This window comes from Erithacus rubecula, assembly GCF_903797595.1.
Source record: "Erithacus rubecula genome assembly, contig: SUPER_Z_unloc_5, whole genome shotgun sequence".
In the NCBI taxonomy this organism is placed as follows: Eukaryota; Metazoa; Chordata; class Aves; order Passeriformes; family Muscicapidae; genus Erithacus; species Erithacus rubecula.
In genome coordinates this window covers 1,297,718-1,318,054 of record NW_027635819.1, presented here as the reverse complement: position 1 = coordinate 1,318,054, position 20,337 = coordinate 1,297,718, and the positions used below count along the sequence as shown (strand labels likewise).

General features: G+C 53.8%; 2 protein-coding genes and 1 long non-coding RNA gene across 3 annotated transcripts in view; all 3 read left to right on the top strand.

Annotated features, from left to right (window-relative positions):
* LOC306815006 (serine/threonine-protein kinase PAK 3-like) overlaps nucleotides 1-10,779 on the top strand; it is a gene marked incomplete at its 5' end in the record, with an annotated part of 37,006 nt that extends 26,227 nt beyond the window's left edge. Inside the window, 6 exons of the mRNA XM_079331575.1 lie at nucleotides 8,160-8,272; nucleotides 8,532-8,649; nucleotides 9,390-9,489; nucleotides 9,773-9,969; nucleotides 10,064-10,201; nucleotides 10,446-10,779. Of these exons, the coding sequence (XP_079187701.1) occupies nucleotides 8,160-8,272; nucleotides 8,532-8,649; nucleotides 9,390-9,489; nucleotides 9,773-9,969; nucleotides 10,064-10,201; nucleotides 10,446-10,547 (768 nt within the window). The 3' untranslated portion in view covers nucleotides 10,548-10,779. The remainder of the gene's footprint in view (nucleotides 1-8,159; nucleotides 8,273-8,531; nucleotides 8,650-9,389; nucleotides 9,490-9,772; nucleotides 9,970-10,063; nucleotides 10,202-10,445) is intronic.
* Nucleotides 3,730-6,360, top strand: LOC306815021. The gene is made up of 3 exons (XR_013777300.1): nucleotides 3,730-3,797; nucleotides 4,744-4,781; nucleotides 6,299-6,360. It is a non-coding gene; the product is annotated as an uncharacterized lncRNA (long non-coding RNA).
* A 3,196-nt stretch (nucleotides 10,780-13,975) lies between the features above and the next one.
* On the top strand, nucleotides 13,976-20,294 carry LOC306815005 (serine/threonine-protein kinase PAK 3-like; the record flags this gene model as incomplete). Its single annotated transcript, XM_079331574.1, has 10 exons — nucleotides 13,976-14,054; nucleotides 14,997-15,034; nucleotides 15,470-15,592; nucleotides 16,581-16,722; nucleotides 17,411-17,474; nucleotides 18,096-18,144; nucleotides 18,461-18,573; nucleotides 18,833-18,950; nucleotides 19,698-19,797; nucleotides 20,080-20,294. 10 exons carry the CDS (start codon nucleotides 13,976-13,978, stop codon nucleotides 20,292-20,294), a joined length of 1,041 nt encoding a protein of 346 aa, XP_079187700.1.
* Nucleotides 20,295-20,337: the final 43 nt, after the last annotated feature.

The following is a 20,337-nucleotide window of genomic DNA, read 5'->3' as shown; positions in this document are numbered from 1 at the left end:
GGGCCTGCGGGCTGAGGAGCCCCGCAGGAGAGGATAAAGAGGATGGTGGGCCACGTGGGCCTGGCTGAGGAAGGGGTGGCACAGGAAGCTCGAGGGGCAGATGCTGCCCTCGGTCCTCTTTGTGCGTCTTCCTGGCAGCCAGAGCAATCCTGCTGGAGCTTGTGCTCTTGCCAAGTGACAAGGGTTTCTTTCTTGTTTTGTTTTTCCTCTGGGCAGCATCCATTTGTGATCTCAGGCGATCCTGCCTCCAGCCTGGCTGCTCTGATCATCTCAGCCAAGCAAGTGCAGGAAGAATGGAGAGGACACGCTTGCGCCTGAGGAAGACTCCGTGCCCCGCCAGCTGAGAGGAGTGGAGAGGGCATGCCTGCTCTTCAGTCTGAGATTCAGCCATCCCCTGAATTTTCTTTGGTGCTCTGCCAGAGAGAGGAAACGGCACGTTTGGAGATTTTCCTAGGTTTAGTTAGGTGTTAGTTAGGACTATAGAGTTGAGGAAGCTTCATTAATGGAGCATTGTTTAGATAAGAGTAGATGTACTTTTGATGTAGGGTAGCTCAGAATTATCCTTTAAGGAGAAATAAGAATGAAGCTAGCAAAGAAGAAGCTGAGACTCAGAAGAACTGGACTATGCATATCTGCGACCTGACAGTGCTCCAAAAAGCAACTGGAAGACAAAATGAGAAAGATGAAGATGAAGAAGTAGCCAGAAGAGGCTGTGTTGCAGCCCTTAGTTTCAGCAGTGGCAATAAAAGCTCAGAAGCTTCCAGAGCCCTGGCAGGTTCCCTTCCTTGCCGCTCTGGGTCTGAACTGGTGCGTGCATTGGAAGCCGTGTGCTGCGGACGGCTTCTCCCGTTCACGGCTTTGTGCTGCTTCCCAGCCCAAGGCTCTTCCCCCTGACGGAGGGTCCCCTCCCCGCCCCACAGGTCCCTGACAGCTGCCCCACACCAGCTGCCCTCTAGAGATGTTGTCCCTCTCGCCCTGGAATCCCCCAGCGCCAGCCGCCCCTCACGGCGGGGCAGGAGGAGGGACCAGGCCCCGCTTGCCCCCCTTTCCTGGCGGTCTCTGGCTATGGAAGACTAAAGGAGGGCTGAAAGAGCACGTTTTGCTGACACTTCCCTCCCTTCAACCTTTGCGCCTCCAAGGAGCTCTGCTCCAGGGGATCCAAGGGCCTGCACTGGGCTTTCCTTGCTGAGGTGTCATTCCTCCTTCTCTAAGGCCTGCAATTGTCTGCTTGATGGGAGCTGACTTGCAAATGGGGAAAACCAGACACTTTCCAATTGAGGGAACTCTCCTGGGTAACTCTTGGGGCTTGGGCTTTGTTCCCTTACTGCTCCAGTTGAAAGAATTTTTCCCTTTAGTATAATAAGGAAGCCTGCCTGGGTTACACCCAGCCTTTTTTCAGGACTCAAGAGAAAGTGTAGGTGTGCACTGGGCTCCGGGCTTTTTTCACTTTCGCCAGCGAGGTGAGGGAGGACGACTGCCCCGTCTTCAACTCACGTGGATGGAACACTGGGAAGCCAGGCTCTCTGCTGTGGGACAATGCTCTGCATCCACTCCAGCCTACTGCCTCTAAAACCACAGCTGACCAACAAAACTGAAACCATGAGCAGAAAGCCCTTCCTCCACCTCTTCTCCTGTGTGGGACACAGCTGCCACTGCCCCTTTCCCCCCGTCCTGTCTGCCACCTGTGCACTAGCACGGGCCCCAGCCCACCTTCCACCACCGGCACCGAGGGCAGGGCGAGGGTGTCTGCGGCTGAGAAAAGGACTGGAACGGAGTCATTTCTTCTGTTTTGTTATTCATTTTCACAGCTGCTATTGTTTCTGTTTGTCCAGTTAGATATATTAGGAAAGACCTGTTATTCCTAGCACCTTACCTCTGCCTGAGAGATCCTGATTCCAAAATTATAATACTTGGGAGGGAGAGGAGGTGGCTTATATTCTCTGTTTCAAAGAGGACTTTCTGCCTTTATTGGCACACACCTGTCAGTAACTCCTGCAAATTTCCAGCAATAGAATTTCACACCTACTAAGAATAACAGAGAATGAAGTATGGTACAAAAGGTTGTTGAGCTTATCAAGACCAACGTGTAACCCACCATCCGCTCATTAACCAAATCACTGCACTGAGTGACACAAACAGACTATTTTTTCAACAAGGATGGGCCAGGCCTTCGCAATTGCATTGATTTACAAGTACTATCCCCCAGCATGTGACGTGTGAAGAGCCCAGCCTAAGGCCCCTCAAAGACGCTGTCTTGTCCACCTGTTGCACACAGGTCAAAGCCCCTAAAGGGAAGGCCGTGTAAAATCATTCCTCAGGTCTGCTACTACAGCTGATGAGGAGAGGACTGGGGGAAAGTGACTCAGCTGAATTGGAGGTAGAAAAGCCACTGTAGAGGTAGAAAAAACCATTCTAGAGGTAGAAAAAGCATTGCATGTCTGCATCGTGCTTCATGGGGATTGGTTGAATGATGCTTTTAAGACTGAAAAGTGTAAAACTCTCTACAATCAAGTGGCTCTCCTTTGCACCTGCCTGGGGACTCCGCGTCACTACAGACCCTCACCTCACGCCCAACAGATGAGCATCTGTGTGGGCTGAGTCACCACACAAGCAAGATAAGCCAGGGACCATTTTGCCATGGTTGAGCAGAGTTGGTTTCCAGAGGAGTTGTGTGCGCTTGATCCCCCCTGGCACCCAGTATTTTCTTTCTCTCTCAAGCTGGCTCCTGCTTTAATTTGGGATTCTGCAAGAGAAGAGACTGAGTGCACGTCATTTCTACTGGGATTTGGCAATGCAAATGCCTGCAGGGACCCTTCCAGGGAGCATGGAGCCTGGGCAAACACCTGTGAGAGTGCGCTTTTGGACTGTTGCAAAGGGGCCTTCTTTGGGCTCGACATCTGCAGGCCATTGCAGAGCCGTGGGCCGCAGGCTGCAGCCAGAGCTGCAACACAACAAAAGTGTGGCAGCCCAAGAATCAGCGCACGGCTCTTCTGGATGTTGTGAGACTTGAAGTTGCCCGAGGAACAGCAAGGAGCAGAAGAAGAGCTTTGCATCAGGAGAAAAGCAGCATCTCCCTGACCCAAAGGGAGGTCACGAGCCTCCAAAGTGAGTCAAAGCAAAGTGGACACGCACAAGATGCAACTGCACACCGCAATAGGCCTGGAAATTTATTTCCCTTGCTCTTCTTTTGTCCCCTCAATGTCATTGAAGAAGTTTGGTTTTGAAAAGCAAATGAGATGCCAGAAGGTAGAAGCAGACTGTGTTTTATTCAAAGACCTGGAGACCAAAAGAGACGTTGCTGGCATTTCTTGGGTGCCAGCTGTTCCAGCGCATTTTCTGATACCGCCTGGGATGTGTCGAGCGCTGCCTCATGAAGCGTGAGGATTTTGCTGGTGTTTTATGCCTGAGGAGAAACTGCCAGGCTTTTCCTGTGCATCAGCTGTACAGGAGATGGAGTTGCTGGCCACAAGTACGGCAACAAAGGCAGAGCAGCTGCTCTTGTGAGGTCACGGAAGCGGTGCCACGTCACAGAGCTGTCAGCACAGCGTCGTCCCGGTGCGCGCAAGGCCTCGCTGTCCAGAGCAGCTCTTGCGCTCGCCGGCTGCAGGAGGATCCGTGTGATCAAAGGGTTCTCAGCAGACGGCCAGCAGCCTGAGAGAAGCCTTGCTTCTTCCCTCAGGCTGACATTCAGTGTGCAAGCCTGCAGAGCACCGCTAAAATGATCGGGAGAGTTTGTGCCGCGGTTTGCACCATATTTTCTGTTGCCTATTCTGGATACTACCTGCTGCAGCTGACTCGTAAGTGAAGCTTTATCTTGGGGATGGCATCACCTGGCCTGTGCTTCACTCTGCTCTTTATGCCCGAGTAGTCACCGAGTAGATTTGGGAGCAAAATGACCGTTCAGCTGCCCCCACTGTGGGAAATCTGTTGCCAAAAGGGTCAGTTCCTGAAAGGGTGTTTCTGTACCAGGCGCTGGGTGGAGAGTATTTGCAGTTTAACCTGCAGCAGGTTGTGTTCCCTACACGGGACAGTGCATGGCAGTGGAGTCTGTCATTCCTTCAGCTTGCTGCTTCAACCTAGACCACCTGCAAAATGCAGACTCTATGGAGAGATCCTCAGTAACACTTCTAAAAACTCTGCGCTTCTCTCCGGGAGTGAGGGAAAGCATCTTTGGCTGCACATTCTGCCATTTAGGGGCCTTGGCCATCTGACTTGACCCTTTATGGTGTGCCAAGACACTGATTGCCTTGGCGATGCAGCACAAAGTTCACACCAGTTTAGGGTTTGCTGCTGAAGCCAGGAGGCGTTCCCAGGGCTCTTCAGCAGAGAGCTGGCACAGGGAAGAGGGCCCGAGGGGGAAGCTTTCCTTGGGTATGGTCTTCAGAAAATGGATGGGGATTACTGCACGCAGTTTCTGAAGAAGTCCATCAAATGCAGCAAGGAGGAGAGGAAAACATGGCTTGAGCTGTTGGGCAGAAGAGAAAGTCCGGCTTGTTAAAAAGCAGCAGGCAATTCCGTGACCATGTTTCTATTTCCCTCCTGGCACAAGAGGTCCAAATGTAGACTGAGCCTAGGGTAGTGTCCCTTCTTGTTCTCTTACTTGCCGTGGGAAAGAACGGTTGCTCCTGGGGGCATGTTGGGAAAGGGGAAATGTTCTCTGTTGGGACTAAATTGTTCTGTGCTACTCCACAAGACTGGCACATTTCTAAGGGCATCTGTCTCCTTTTCCTTTGCTCGCTGCAGGTCACCTCAGACGCACATGGAGACAAGACGGTCCTTTGGTGAGTGGCGAAGGAACTTGTGACGTTGCTGGCGTGTTAAGAATTGTGGGGCAAGCTGTGAGCTTGGCCTGTTGCAGGAGAGCGTAGAGTGCCAGCCTGCGAGGCTGATAGAAAGCCCAAGTGGCTGTTGGCCTCAGCAGTAGCAAAGGGCAGCACTGGCTCTGCCCTCATTTTCCAATGAAAAGCCTTTGCATGAGATGAAAGCCAAGTGCGGCAGCCAAAATGCACAGCAAGATGGAGTCCCAGCTAATTCACCCATCCTCGTAGGAGTTTCATGACTCTGAATGCACTTGCGTCAAACTCTGTGATTCCCGTCCTCTTGCCTGTATACGCAAGCTCAACAGAAACCAGCTCCTAAAGGTTTGCCTGCTCCCAGTCTCTCTCACTGCTCTCTGTCTGCAGGCCTCAACAGCAGACTCAGCATCTCCTCTGGCTCCCTCTCTTGCTGAGGAAGAGGCAAAAGAGGGAGCAAAATGACATCAAGATGCCAGCTGCTGTCCCTCCACAGCCACAACATGCAGAGCCAGTGAGTGGCACCTGTGGTTGTCAGTGCCTTTGGTGCAAAGCCAAGCTTCAGGTTTTGGAGGAGTCAGCCCTTGGTGCCGGTGGCTGAAGATGCTGGGGGCTCTGTGCCTGCCATGACTTAGTGCTGCTTCAGCCAAGCCAGGCACCCCTGCCTGATAGGTTCTCAATTTGGACATGGAAGCAGCTCTTTGCTGGCATGCTGAGAGGTTCCGAGAATGTCCCGTGGCATCAGACAGCGGGCAGCATTAAATTAGGGCCAGTGTAGAAGTGAGCCCCTTGGTGCCCCGTGTCTGTGCAGGCTGCCTGTGCTCAGCGGGCAGAGCGCTCCAAAGGAGCAGACCACAGCCCTGCAGGATACTCAGGAGACACTGGCCCCTGGAAGGATCCTGCCCATAATTAGCATGGGCTAATTAGCTGCAGGAGCAACACAGACTGCGCTGCACTTGCACAGGGTGCCAGCAGAGCTTGCTGAGGAGAATCCTAGGCAGCTCAGCATTGTAAAGGGCAGTGGGTCTGGGAAGGGCTGGGATGCAGCTCTGAAGGGCCACTCCTTCAAGCCTGAAATGCAGAGGGGAAATGAGCAAAACAGATCCGAAAAGGCACATGCTCTTGGGTGTCTGCTTAGACACCTGCATGCCAGCTGCGGGCTATCTCAGTTGTTCAGGGGAACAAGGAAGAAGAAAAGAAACCAGGCTCTGGGGCCAAGCTCTGATCTCCTTCTTGCGATTTTTGCAAATGCCTCAATACCTTGTGGCAGGCCTCTAGCAGAAAAGCTGATAAAATGTTGCATGTAACAGTCAATCCATGAGCTCCAGTATCCTAGTAGCCTTTGAGGTTTTCCCATTGCCTCTGAGTAGGGGACATCCAAAATCCCCCAGCTGAAGTGGCCAGGCGGTGGCTGACAGCAGCTCCCTAAAGCCTTGCCCTTCCCATGTGCTCTGCGGAGCACGTGTGCCAGCCACCCTTCTGACGGGCAATCCTTTCCTCTCCAGCTCCACACACCCTCTGCACTTCAGCGAGCCGCCGCAGCAGCAGCGCCTGCGGCTGCCAGCGCTCGGTCCAGCAGCCCAGCCCGGCAGCCCCAGAGGAGAGAGGAGCAGAGCCGGAAGACCCTGAGTACGTCTGGTGTATTTCTTGTTGCCTGTTGCACTGTGTTGTCTGCGTGTCTCGCTCTTGGCCGTGGCAGAAGCTCCTTCCCGGTTCGGTGTCTCACAGGCACTTGGGCCTCCCTGCAGAACCTGTGCCTGTGCTCTGATGCGGCGACAGAGCGCTGGGGCTGCTCCTGGTGCCCCTGAGGGCAGCTGGGACTGCCTTGGCTCTGCCTGGGCTGCCTTCTCTGCCAAAGACAAAAGCAGAGAGGATTGTTTCTGCTTGAGCAGAAGGCTGGCCCCTAGCTTGTGACCAGGGCCCAGGCAGCTCTCTTGCCCCAGCTGTTTTCTGCCTGTGGGTTTTACTCCTCCTTTGGCTCAGACACTTTTTGCTACTAAGTGGCTCTGCTAGTGAGAGTTGATGTGACCAGAGAGGCTGCCAAGGCCTTGCCTTTGCTCTGAGGGCCCAGTTCTTAAAGGCCCGTCCTTTTGGCTTATCTCATGAGATGCTGTGCTTGAAACAAACAAAACCCTTCTTGGAAAGGCCAGCTGCTGAAAGGTGGAGAAGATTGCCCTCCCACCTGCTGATCTCAGCAGCTGCAAGCCAAGTGACTGCAAAGGTCCCAGAGCTCGCCACAGTGGGGCTGCACTTGGGATCATGTGTGGAGTGGCCTCCGTGCATGACAGTGAGTGCCTTGCAATGCTTTTGTCTTTCAGGGAGCATTGTGAGTCTGGGCCAGCCGAGGCAGAGATACACAGCATTTGAAGAACTCGGACGTGGGTAAGTGTGACGCCTGCTCCTTCTACAAAAGTGTGGGCCACGTCTTTGGCTGGTGCAATATCAAGCGTGAAGTCAGGCAAGCTCCAAACACGGTCAAACTCAGCCTTTCCCTCCTGCCACCTCTCAGGACTGCTGAGTCAGGGCAGTCCAAAGGCATCATCAAAGACAATTGGGTGCCGGCCATGTCCTGTTTGCTTTGCGCAAGGAGCAGGAGCTGGAAGATCTCCTGCCTCTGCAGCTTTATGGCCTAGAAGAGCACCTTGGCACTCAAGAATTACCAGATTCTCAAACACAGTGCTTGGAATATGATTTTTCTCTACTGTTTTACATGTGCATGCATGCAAACCCACACATGAGTACAGTTGCCCTTAGGTTTAGAGCAGATCTAACTGGGCGTGTGCCTCGGAGATTTGCAGCAGCCCTTGGTCTTTGTGTTGGAGCTGATTTTGCTCTTGCACACCCTGCCCTCCATGGCACAGGCTGGCAGGCTGATGAGTTACGGGCTGAAGAGACTCTGCAGTCAGGCATTTTCTAGAGTGGCCAGGCAGCCTGGGGACGTCTTCTGCCTGGACTTGCTTTCACTGCCACAGACTGAAGGCCTTTCTCTGCTGCTGTTTTCTTTCCAGGGGATTTGGAACTGTTTATAAAGCACTCGATGCCAGCACAGGACGACAGGTAAAGGGTCGACACCCCCAGCAGATTTTGCAGCTCTGGAGCGCTTTCCCCACTGCTGTCAGCTCAGCCTGGAGCTCTGGGTGGCCGCTGCATGTCTGCAGAAGAGGCTGTTGCTCTGAAGCACAGTCTGTGCTGGGACTGCAGTATGCACTTGGGATGGGCTGTGGTGCCTCTCCTAAACTCTGCTGTCCAGTAGCAGGGCAGTTTGGCACAGCTCGCTGTGTCTTTGCGCAAGCACTTGCTCTGTGCTCCCTGAGATCTCGGGCAAGGAGCGATTTCTCTAGTTACTGGTTTTCAATGTCCTTTCAGGTGGCCATCAAGAAAATGAGCCTTCAGGAGGAGGCATCCGAGGAGCTGGCGGTCAGTGAAATCCTGGCCATGAGGAACAACAGGAATGCCAATATTGTCACCTACTTCGACAGGTTGGGCTGCTGTCATTTTGCTGTTCCTTTAGATTGGGCAAGGCAGAAGAGAGACAGCCCTTTGGTGCATGCCAGAAAAGGGAGCTGCCGGTGATCTCTGTAGTCATTGCCTGGGCACGACAGGAGGTGGCACTCGGTGTGCAATGATCTCTTGTGGCACACGTAGCTTGGAGAGCAGGTGCAAAAGGCTGGCTTAGGCCCTGGGGAGAGCGGGCTGTGGCCATTGCTCTCTGGCCATGCTCTGGTTTTCTTCTTCCAGCTACCTGGTGGATGGGGAACTCTGGCTGGCCATGGAGTTCATGGACGGCGGCACGTTGTCGGATGTGCTGAGGGCAGTGTACCTGGAGGAAGGACAGATCGGCGCTGTCTGTCGGGAGGTGAGGGATGCCGCTTGTGCTTGCCCTGGCCTGCCCAGCATGGCCCTTGTCAGTTGGTGGGAAGGAACTGCAGAGATTTCTTGCTCACGCCTTTCTTTTGGAGATGATGTCACATCCCGCAGAAGAAGAAGGAACATGTGGAATGAGCTGCCTGCCGGTGTCCCTGCACTCCCTTGGCTCTGTTCTTGCACGCTTGCATACTGTTTGTCTTCTGGTGCTTATGCTGGCTCGCTCGCTTGGTTTCACTTCTTTTCTCTTGTCAGCTGTTCCTCTCAACCTTTGCATGCAGCCTATCTGGCTGTGCTACATTCCTTGCCCCTGTAAGAAGGCTTGCAGGTTGCAAATTTCCAAGCTCGGGGCAATGGAGATGTCCTCAGCCTCAAAGGAGAGGCTTTCAGGCCAGATGGCATTCTGGACACAGGTCAAATTTGCTGCTTCCTCCTCTGCTGCCACAAGGCTTTCAGGAAAATCTTTGCCATTCCGCCTCTTAGCCAAGTTTCATGTGTTTTTTACCAAAACCAGCAAGGGCTTTAGGAATCTCAGATGCCTTCCAAGAAGAGAGACCTCTTCAGAGAGTGTTGAAGCAGCATGCTCTTTCCCTTTCTCTTTTCTCACCGTTATGTTGCTCCCTGCCTCTCAACTCCATGACAGAGCTGTCAGTCTCGTGGAGCCCTTTCCTTTTCTCTAGGTTGGAATCAGGTGCTGAACTTTTCCCCTTGCCTCTGTCCTTTCTCTCTCAGTGCCTGCAAGGACTGCGTTTCCTTCATTCACGCCAAGTCATCCACAGAGACGTCAAAAGCGGCAACGTTCTTGTGGGCATGGACGGATCTGTCAAGTTGGGTGCGTATCCCTGGGCAAGTGCAGCGTTGACAGCATGTGCTCTGGGGCAGCTTTTGGGTGACTATCAGTTGCCCAGAAGTGCCGCTGGGCCAGTGTGTGGAAGGTGGGAATGTTTCTGTGGCAGCCAATGCCTTATTTCTCTGGCTCCGGCCCCGTGGGAGCAGAGCACGGCTGCTTTTGCAGCCGGCTGCAGCATGGTGCCTTGTCAGGCGTGGGGTGGGCAAGGCTTTTGCCTGGTTTGGCAGGGGAAGCTGCCTCTGACAGGCTTTGTGTTTCTCCTCAGCGGACTTTGGCCTCTGTGCTCAGCTGAGCCGCGAGCGCAGCAAGCGCAGCTCCAGGGTGGGCACTCCCAGCTGGATGGCACCGCAAGTGGTGAGAGGAGAAGCCTACGGCCCCAAAGTGGACATCTGGTCGCTGGGGATCATGGGGCTGGAAATGGTGGAAGGGGAAGCTCCTTACCAGAGGGAAGCCCGTCTGAGGGTAAGGTGGAGCTCCTAAAGGGGGCTGCGTGTAGGTCTAGAGCTGTTGTGGCTAGGAAAGGATCAGCCGCAGTGTCCTCTGCCATTTCTTGAAGGTTTTTGAACTGATGGAAAGGAACGGGCCCCCAAAACTGCAGAACCCCAGGCACCACTCGGCTCTCCTGCGCGACTTCCTGCGGTGCTGCCTGCAGGCAGACGAGGACAGGCGCTGGTCTGCCCAGGAACTGCTGCAGGTGAGAAAAAGCAAAGCGGCCAAAGGGCCTGCGAGCTGAGGAGCCCCGCAGGAAGGGATGAAGAGGAGGGTGGGCCACGTGGGCCTGGGTGAGACAGGTGCAGCACAGCAAGGCCCAGGGGCAGATGGCACCCTCGGTCCTCTTTGTGCCTCTTCCCGGGAGCCAGAGAAATAAATCCTGCTGGAGCCTGTGGTCTTGCCAAGTGACAAGGGTTTCTTTCTTGTTGTGTTTTTCCTCTGGGCAGCATCCCTTTGTGACCTCAGGCGATCCTGCCTCCAGCCTGGCTGCTCTGATCACCTCAGCCAAGGAAGTGCAGAAAGAGTGGAGAGGAGACGCTTACGCCTGAGGAAGACCCTGTGCCCCGCCCGCTGAGAGCAGTGCAGAGGGGATGCATGCTGTTTAGACTGAGATTCAGCCATGCCCTGAGTTTTAGAAGGAGCTCTGCCAGACATAGGACATTCCATGTTTGCAGATTTTCTTAGGTTTACTTAGGTTTTAGTTAGGACTGTAGAGTCTAGAAAGCTTTGTTAATGCAGCATTGTTCAGATAAGAGTAGATGTACTTGTTGATGTAGGGTAGCTCAGAATTATCCTTAAGGAGAAATAAGAATGAAGCTAGCAAAGAACAAGCTGAGACTCAGAAGAACTTGGCCTACTGCACGTGCTGCGACGTGACAGTGCTCCAAAAAGCCACTGGAAGACAAAATGAGGAAGATGAAGATGAAGCAAGTAGCCAGAAGAGGCCTCGTGTTGCAGCCCTTAGTTTCAGCAGTGGCAATAAAAGCTCAGAAGCCTCCAGAGCCCTGGCAGGTTCCCTTCCTTGCCGCGCTGGCTCTGAACTGGTGCGTGCCTTGGAAGCCGTGTGCTGCGGACGGCTTCTCCCGTTCATGGCTTTGCTGCTGCTTCCGAGCGCCCAAGGCTCTTCCCCCTGACGGAGGGTCCCCTCCCCGCCCCACAGGTCCCCTGACAGCTGCCCCACACCAGCTGCCCTCTAGAGATGTTGTCCTCTCGCCCTGGAATCCCCAGCGCCAGCCGCCCCTCACGGCGGGGCAGGAGGAGGGACCAGGCCCCGCTTGCCCCCCTTTCCTGGCGGTCTCTGGCTATGGAAGAGTAAAGGAGGGCTGAAAGAGCAAGTTTTGCTGACACTTCCCTCTCTTCAACCTTTGCGCCTCCAAGGAGCTCTGCTCCAGGGGATCCAAGGGCCTGCACTGGGCTTTCCTTGCTGAGGTGTCATTCCTCCTTCTCTAAGGCCTGCAATTGCCTGCTTGATGGGAGCTGACTTGCAAATGGGGAAAACCAGACACTTTCCAATTGAGGGAACTCTCCTGGGTAACTCTTGGGGCTTGGGCTTTGTTCCCTTACTGCTCCAGTTGAAAGAATTTTTCCCATTAGTATGATAAGGAAGCCTGCCTGGGTTACACCCAGCCTTTATTCAGGACTCAAGAGAAAGTGTAGGTGTGCACTGGGCTCCGGGATTTTTCACTTTCGCCAGCGAGGTGAGGGAGGACGACTGCCCCGTCTTCAACTCACGTGGGTGGAACACTGGGAAGCCAGGCTCTCTGCTGTGGGACAATGCTCTGCATCCACTCCAGCCTACTGCCTCTAAAACCACAGCTGACCAACAAAACTGAAACCATGAGCAGAAAGCCCTTCCTCCACCTTTTCTCCTGTGTGGGACACAGCTGCCACTGCCCCTTTCCCCCCGTCCTGTCTGCCACCTGCGCACTAGCACGGGCCCCAGCCCACCTTCCACCACCGGCACCGAGGGCAGGGCGAGGGTGTCTGCGGCTGAGAAAAGGACTGGAACGGAGTCATTTCTTCTGTTTTGTTATTCATTTTCACAGCTGCTATTGTTTCTGTTTGTCCAGTTAGATATATTAGGAAAGACCTGTTATTCCTAGCACCTTACCTCTGCCTGAGAGATCCTGATTCCAAAATGATAATACTCGGGATGGAGGGAGGGGGCTTATATTCTCTGTTTCAAGGAGGACTATCTGCCTTTATTGGCACACACCTGTCCTTCAAACCAGGACAGTAACTCCTGCAGATTTTCAGCAATAGAATTTCACACCTACTAAGAATAACAGAGAATGAAGTATGGTACAAAAGGTTGTTGAGCTTATCAAGACCAACGTGTAACCCACCATCCGCTCATTAACCAAATCACTGCACTGAGTGACACAAACAGACTATTTTTTCAACAAGGATGGGCCAGGCCTTCGCAATTGCATTGATTTATAAGTACTATCCCCCAGCATGTGACGTGTGAAGAGCCCAGCCTAAGGCCCCTCAAAGACGCTGTCTTGTCCACCTGTTGCACACAGGTCAAAGCCCCTAAAGGGAAGGCCGTGTAAAATCATTCCTCAGGTCTGCTACTACGCTGATTAGGAAGGACTGGGGGAAAGTGACTCAGCTGATTGGAGGTAGAAAAGCCACTGTAGAGTAGAAAAAACCATTCTGAGAGTAGAAAAAGCATTGCATGTCTGCATCGTGCTTCATGGGGATTGGTTGAATGATCTTTTAAGACTGAAAAGTGTAAAACTCTCTCTAATCAAGTGGCTCTCCTTCACACCTGCCTGGGGACTCCGCGTCACTGCGGACCCTCCCCTCACGCCCAGCAGATGAGGATCTGTGTGGGCTGAGTCACCAGGAAAGTGAGCTAAGCCTGGGACCGTTGTTCTGTGGGTGAGCAGAGCTGGTTTCCAGAGGAGTTGCATGCACTTGATCCCTCCTGGCACCCAGTATTTTCTTTCTCTCTCAAGCTGGCTCCTGTCTTTCATTTGGGATTCTGCAAGAGAACACAGTGAGTACAGGTCATTTCTCCTGGCATTTGGCTATGCATATGCCTGCAGGGAATCTTCCAGGGAGCACGGAGCCTGGGCAAACACCTGTGAGAGTGCGGCTATGGACTGTTGCAAAGGGGCCTTCCTTGGGCTCGACATCTGCAGGCCATTGCAGAGCCGTGGGCCACAGGCTGCAGCCAGAGCTGCAACGCAACAAAACTGTGGCAGCCCAAGAAGGAGCGCACGGCTCTTCTGGATCTTCTGAGACTTGAAGTTGCCAGAGGAACAGCAAGCAGGACGAGAAGAACTTTGCATCAGGAGATAAGCCAGCATCTCCCTGACACAAAGGGAGGTCACGAGGCTCCAAACTGAGTCAAAGCTAAGGTGAACACACATCCATGTGCTCGAGAAGCAACTGCACAGGGCAATAGGCCTGGAAATTGATTTGCCTTGCTTCTTTTGCCCCCTGAATATCATTGAAGAAGTTTGGCTTTTGAGAAGCAACTGAGATGCCAGAAGGTAGAAGCAGACTGTGTTTTATTCAAAGACCTGGAGACCAAAAGAGACGTTTGCTGGCATTTCTTGGGTGCCAGCTGTTCCAGCGCATTTTCTGATACCGCCTGGGATGTGTCGAGCGCTGCCTCATGAAGCGTGAGGATTTTTGCTGGTGTTTATGCCTGAGGAGAAACTGCCAGGCTTTTCCTGTGCATCAGCTGTACAGGAGATGGAGTTGCTTGCCACAAGTACGGCAACAAAGGCAGAGCAGCTGCTCTTGTGAGGTCACGGAAGCGGTGCCACGTCACAGAGCTGTCAGCACAGCGTCGTCCCGGTGCGCGCAAGGCCTCGCTGTCCAGAGCAGCTCTTGCGCTCGCCGGCTGCAGGAGGATCCGTGTGATCAAAGGGTTCTCAGCAGACGGCCAGCAGCCTGAGAGAAGCCTTGCTTCTTCCGTCAGGCTGACATTCAGTGTGCAAGCCTGCAGAGCACCGCTAAAATGATTGGGAGAGTGTGTGCCGCGGCTTGCACCGTTTTTTCTGTTGCCTTTTCCGGCTACTGCCTGGTGCGACTGACTCGTAAGTGAAGGTTTTTCCTGGGGGTCACATCACCTGGCCTGTGCTTCACTCTGCTCTTTGTGCCTGAGTAGTGACCCAGTTGATTTGGGAGCAAAAGGACCATTCAGCTGCCCCCACTGTGGGAAATGTGTTGCCAATAGGGTCAGTTCCAAAAGGGGTGTCTGTACCAGGTGCTGGCTGGAGAGCATTTGCAATGCAACCTGCAGCAGGTTGCGTTCCCTGCACGGGACAGTGCGTGCCACTGGAGTCTGTCATTCCTTCAGCTTGCTGCTTCAACCTGGAGCACCTGCAAGGTGCAGACTCTAAGGAGAGATCCTCAGAAACACTTGTAAACGTGCTGCGGTTCTCTCTGGGAGTGAGGGAAAGCATCTTTGGCTGCACATTCTGCCATTTAGGGGCCTTGGCCGTCTGACTCCAGCCTTTATGGTGTGCCAAGACACTGATTGCCTTGGCGATGCAGCACAAAGTTCACACCAGTTTAGGGTTTGCTGCTGAAGCCAGGAGGCGTTCCCAGGGCTCTTCAGCAGAGAGCTGGCACAGGGAAGAGGGCCCGAGGGGGAAGCTTTCCTTGGGTATGGTCTTCAGAAAATGGATGGGGATTACTGCACGCAGTTTCTGAAGAAGTCCATCAAATGCAGCAAGGAGGAGAGGAAAACATGGCTTGAGCTGTTGGGCAGAAGAGAAAGTCCGGCTTGTTAAAAAGCAGCAGGCAATTCCGTGACCATGATTCTATTTGCCCCGTGGCACAAGCAGCCCAAACGTAGTCAGAGCCTAGGGTAGCGTCCTTGTTGTTCTCTTCCTTGCCGTGGCAAAGAACGATTGCTCCTGGAGGCATGTTGGGAAAGGGGAAATGTTCTCTTTGGGACTAAAATCTTCTCTGGTACTCCACAAGACAGGCACATTTCTAAGGGCATCTGACTCCTTTTCCTTTGCTCGTTGCAGGTCAACTCAGACGCGCATGGAGAAAAGACGTTCCTTTGGTGAGTGGAGAAGGAACTTGTGACCTTGCTGGTGTGTAAGAATTGTGGGGCGAGCTCTGAGCTTGGCCTGTTGCAGGAGAGTGGAGAGTGCCAGCCTGGGAGGCTGATAGAAAGCCCAAGTGGCTGTTGGCCTCAGCAGTAGCAAAGGCAGCACTGGCTCTTTCCTCATTTTCCAATGAAAAGCCTTTCAAGAGAAGAAAGCCAAGTGCGGCAGCCAAAATGCAGAGCAAGAGATGAAAGCCAAGTCGGCAGCCAAAATGCACAGCAAGATGGAGTCCCAGCTAATTCACCCATCCTCGTAGGATTTTCATGACTCTGAATGCACTTGCGTCAAACTCTGTGATTCCCGTCCTCTTCCTGTATACGCAAGTCAACAGAAACCAGCTCCTAAAGGTTTGCCTGCTCCCAGTCTCTCTCACTGCTCTCTGTCTGCAGGCCTCAACAGCAGGCTCAGCATCTCCTCTGGCTCCCTCTCTTGCTGAGGAAGAGGCAAAAGAGAAGCAAAGAGACATCAAGACGCCAGCTGCTGTCCCTCCACAGCCACTGCATGCAGAGCCAGTGAGTTGCACCTGTGCTTGCCAGTGCCTTTGGTGCAGAGACAAGCTTCAGGTTTTGGATGAGTCAACCCTTGGTCCTTGTGGCTGAGGATGCTGGCGGCTCTGTGCCTGCCATGACTTAGTGCTGCTTCAGCCAAGCCAGGCACCCCTGCCTGATAGGTTCTCAATTTGGACATGGAAGCAGCTCTTTGCTGGCATGCTGAGAGGTTCCGAGAATGTCCCGTGGCATCAGACAGCGGGCAGCATTAAATTAGGGCCAGTGTAGAAGTGAGCCCCTTGGTGCCCCGTGTCTGTGCAGGCTGCCTGTGCTCAGCGGGCAGAGCGCTCCAAAGGCGCAGACCACAGCCCTGCAGGATACTCAGGAGACACTGGCCCCTGGAAGGATCCTGCCCATAATTAGCATGGGCTAATTAGCTGCAGGAGCAACACAGACTGCGCTGCACTTGCACAGGGTGCCAGCAGAGCTTGCTGAGGAGAATCCTAGGCAGCTCAGCATTGTAAAGGGCAGTGGGTCTGGGAAGGGCTGGGATGCAGCTCTGAAGGGCCACTCCTTCAAGCCTGAAATGCAGAGGGGAAATGAGCAAAACAGATCCGAAAAGGCACATGTCTGGACTGTCTTCTTAGACACCTACATGCCAGCTGCAGGCTATGTTAGTTGCTCAGGAGAACAAGGAAATAGAAAAGCAACAATGCTCTGCGGCTGAGCTCTGAGCTCCTTCTGGATTTTTGCAAATGCCTCAATACATTGTGGCAGGCATCTTACAGAAAAGCTGATAAAATGTTGCATAGAACAGTCACTCCATGAGCTCCTGTATCCAAGTAGCCTTTGGGGTTTTCCCATTGCCGCTGAGTAGGGGACATCCAGAAGCCCCCAGCCAAAGTGGCCTGAGGGAGGCTGACAGCAGCGCCCTAAGGCCTTGCCTTTGCCATGTGCTCTGCGGAGCACGTGTGCCAGCCACCCTTCTGACGGGCAATCCTTTCCTCTCCAGCTCCACACAGCCTCTGCACTTCAGCATGCTGCCGGAGCAGCAGCACCTGTGGCAGCCGGCGCTGCCCCAGCTGCCAGTGCTTGGTCCAGCAGCCCAGCCCGGCAGCCCCAGACGAGAGAGGAGCAGAGCCGGAAGACCCTGAGTACGTCTGGTGTATTTCTTGTTGCCAGAGCACTGTGTTGTCTGCGTGTCTCGCTCTTGGCCGTGGCAGAAGCTCCTTCCCGGTTCGGTGTCTCACAGGCACTTGGGCCTCCCTGCAGAACCCGTGCCTGTGCTCTGAGGCGGCGACAGAGCGCTGGGGCTGCTCCTGGTGCCCCTGAGGGCAGCTGGGACTGCCTTGGCTCTGCCTGGGCTGCCTTCTCTGCCAAAGACAAAAGCAGAGAGGATTGTTTCTGCTTGAGCAGAAGGCTGGCCCCTAGCTTGTGACCAGGGCCCAGGCAGCTCTCTTGCCCCAGCTGTTTTCTGCCTGTGAGTTTTACTCCTCCTTTGGCTCAGACACTTTTTGCTACTAAGTGGCTCTGCTAGTGAGAGTTGATGTGACCAGAGAGGCTGCCAAGGCCTTGCCTTTGCTCTGAGGGCCCAGTTCTTAAAGGCCCGTCCTTTTGGCTTATCTCATGAGATGCTGTGCTTGAAACAAACAAAACCCTTCTTGGAAAGGCCAGCTGCTGAAAGGTGGAGAAGATTGCCCTCCCACCTGCTGATCTCAGCAGCTGCAAGCCAAGTGACTGCAAAGGTCCCAGAGCTCGCCACAGTGGGGCTGCACTTGGGATCATGTGTGGAGTGGCCTCCGTGCATGACAGTGAGTGCCTTGCACTGCTTTTGTCTTTCAGGGAGCATTGTGAGTCTGGGCCAGCCGAGGCAGAGATACACAGCATTTGAAGAACTCGGACGTGGGTAAGTGTGACGCCTGCTCCTTCTACAAAAGTGTGGGCCACGTCTTTGGCTGGTGCAATATCAAGCGTGAAGTCAGGCAAGCTCCAAACACGGTCAAACTCAGCCTTTCCCTCCTGCCACCTCTCAGGACTGCTGAGTCAGGGCAGTCCAAAGGCATCATCAAAGACAATTGGGTGCCGGCCATGTCCTGTTTGCGCAAGGAGCAGGAGCTGGAAGATCTCCTGCCTCTGCAGCTTTATGGCCTAGAAGAGCACCTTGGCACTCAAGAATTACCAGATTCTCAAACACAGTGCTTGGAATATGATTTTTCTCTACTGTTTTACATGTGCATGCATGCAAACCCACACATGAGTACAGTTGCCCTTAGGTTTAGAGCAGATCTAACTGGGCGTGTGCCTCGGAGATTTGCAGCAGCCCTTGGTCTTTGTGTTGGAGCTGATTTTGCTCTTGCACACCCTGCCCTCCATGGCACAGGCTGGCGGGCTGATGAGTTACGGGCTGAAGAGACTCTGCAGTCAGGCATTTTCTAGAGTGGCCAGGCAGCCTGGGGACGTCTTCTGCCTGGACTTGCTTTCACTGCCACAGACTGAAGGGCTTTCTCTGCTGCCATTTTCTTTCCAGGGGATTTGGAGCTGTTTATAAAGCCCTCGATGCCAGCACAGGACAGCAGGTAAAGTGTTGACACCCCCGGCAGATTTTGCAGCTCTGGAGCGCTTTCCCTTTCACTGCTGTCAGCTCAGCCTGCAGCTTTGGGTGGCTGCTCCATGTCTGCAGAAGAGGCTGTTGCTCTGAAGCACAGTCTTGGTTCGGAGTGCAGAATGCACTGGGGACAGGCTGTGCTGCTTCTCCTAAGCTCTGCTGTCCAGTACTGGGGCAGTTTGGCACAGCTCACTGTGTCATTGCACAGGAACTTGCTCCGTGAGATCTCCCTGAGATCTCGGGCAAGGAGTGACTTCTCAAGTTAGTGGTCTTCAATGTCCTTTCAGGTAGCCATCAAGATCATGAGCCTTCAGGAGGAGACATTGGAGGAGCTGGCTGTCAATGAAATCCTGGCCATGAGGGACAACAGGAACGCAAATATTGTCACCTACTTCGACAGGTTGGGCTGCTGTCATTTTGCTGTTCCTTTAGATTGGGCAAGGCAGAAGAGAGACAGCCCTTTGGTGCATGCCAGAAAAGGGAGCTGCCGGTGATCTCTGTAGTCATTGCCTGGGCACGACAGGAGGTGGCACTCGGCGTGCAATGATCACTTGTGGCACACGTAGCTTGGAGAGCAGGTGCAAAAGGCTGGCTCAGGCCCTGGGGAGAGCGAGCTGTGGCCATTGCTCTCTGGCCATGCTCTGGTTTTCTTCTTCCAGCTACCTGGTGGATGGGGAACTCTGGCTGGCCATGGAGTTCATGGACGGCGGCACGTTGTCGGATGTGCTGAGGGCAGTGTACCTGGAGGAAGGACAGATCGGCGCTGTCTGTCGGGAGGTGAGGGATGCCGCTTGTGCTTGCCCTGGCCTGCCCAGCATGGCCTTGTCAGTTGGTGGGAAGGAACTGCAGAGATTTCTTGCTCATGCCTTTCTTTTGGAGATTCTGTCACATCACAGAGAAGAAGAAGAAGGACCATCTGCAATGAGCTGCCTGCCGGTTTCCCTGCACTCCCTGGGCTCTGTTCTTGCACGCTGGCATACTGTCTGTCCTCTGGTGCTCAGGCTCACTCACTTCCTTGCTTTCACTTCTTTTGTCTTGTCAGCTTTTCCTCTCAACCTCTGCACGCATCCTATCTGGCTCTCCTGCATTCCTTGCCCCTCTAAGCAGGCTTGCAGGTTGCAAATTTTCAAGCTCAGGGCAATGGAGATGTCCTCAGCCTCAAAGGAGAGCGTTTCAGCCAGATGCCATTGGATTCTGGACACAGGTCTAATGTGTCTGCTTCCCCCTCTGCTACCACAGGGCTCTCAAGAATATCTTTGCCATGACTCCTCTTAGCCAAAGTGCATGTGGTTGTTCCTGAAAGCAGGAAGGCCTTTAGGAATCTCAGATGCATTCCAAGGAGACAGAACATTTCAAAGAGTGTTGAAGCAGCACCTTCTTTCCCTTTCTCTTTTCTCACCGTTATGTTGCTCCCTGCCTCTCAACTCCATGACAGAGCTGTCAGTCTCGTGGAGCCCTTTCCTTTTCTCTAGGTTGGAATCAGGTGCTGAACTTTTCCCCTTGCCTCTGTCCTTTCTCTCTCAGTGCCTGCAAGGACTGCGTTTCCTTCATTCACGCCAAGTCATCCACAGAGACGTCAAAAGCGGCAACGTTCTTGTGGGCATGGACGGATCTGTCAAGTTGGGTGCGTATCCCTGGGCAAGTGCAGCGTTGACAGCATGTGCTCTGGGGCAGCTTTGGGTGACTGTCAGTTGCCCAGAAGTGCTGCTGCGCCAGTGTGTGGAAGGTGGGAATGTTTCTGTGGCAGCCAATGCCTTATTTCTCTGGCTCCGGCCCCGTGGGAGCAGAGCACGGCTGCTTTTGCAGCCGGCTGCAGCGTGGTGCCTTGTCAGGCATGGGGTGGGCAAGGCTTTTGCCTGGTTTGGCAGGGGAAGCTGCCTCTGACAGACTCTGTTTTTCTCCTCAGCTGACTTTGGCCTCTGTGCTCAGCTCAGCCGCGAGCGCAGCAAGCGCAGCTCCAGGGTGGGCACTCCCAGCTGGATGGCACCGCAGGTGGTGAGAGGAGAAGCCTACGGCCCCAAAGTGGACATCTGGTCGCTGGGGATCATGGGGCTGGAAATGGTGGAAGGGGAAGCTCCTTACCAGAGGGAAGCCCGTCTGAGGGTAAGGTGCAGCTTCTAAAGGGGCTGCTTCTAAAGGGCTGAGAGCTCTTGTGGCTAGGAAA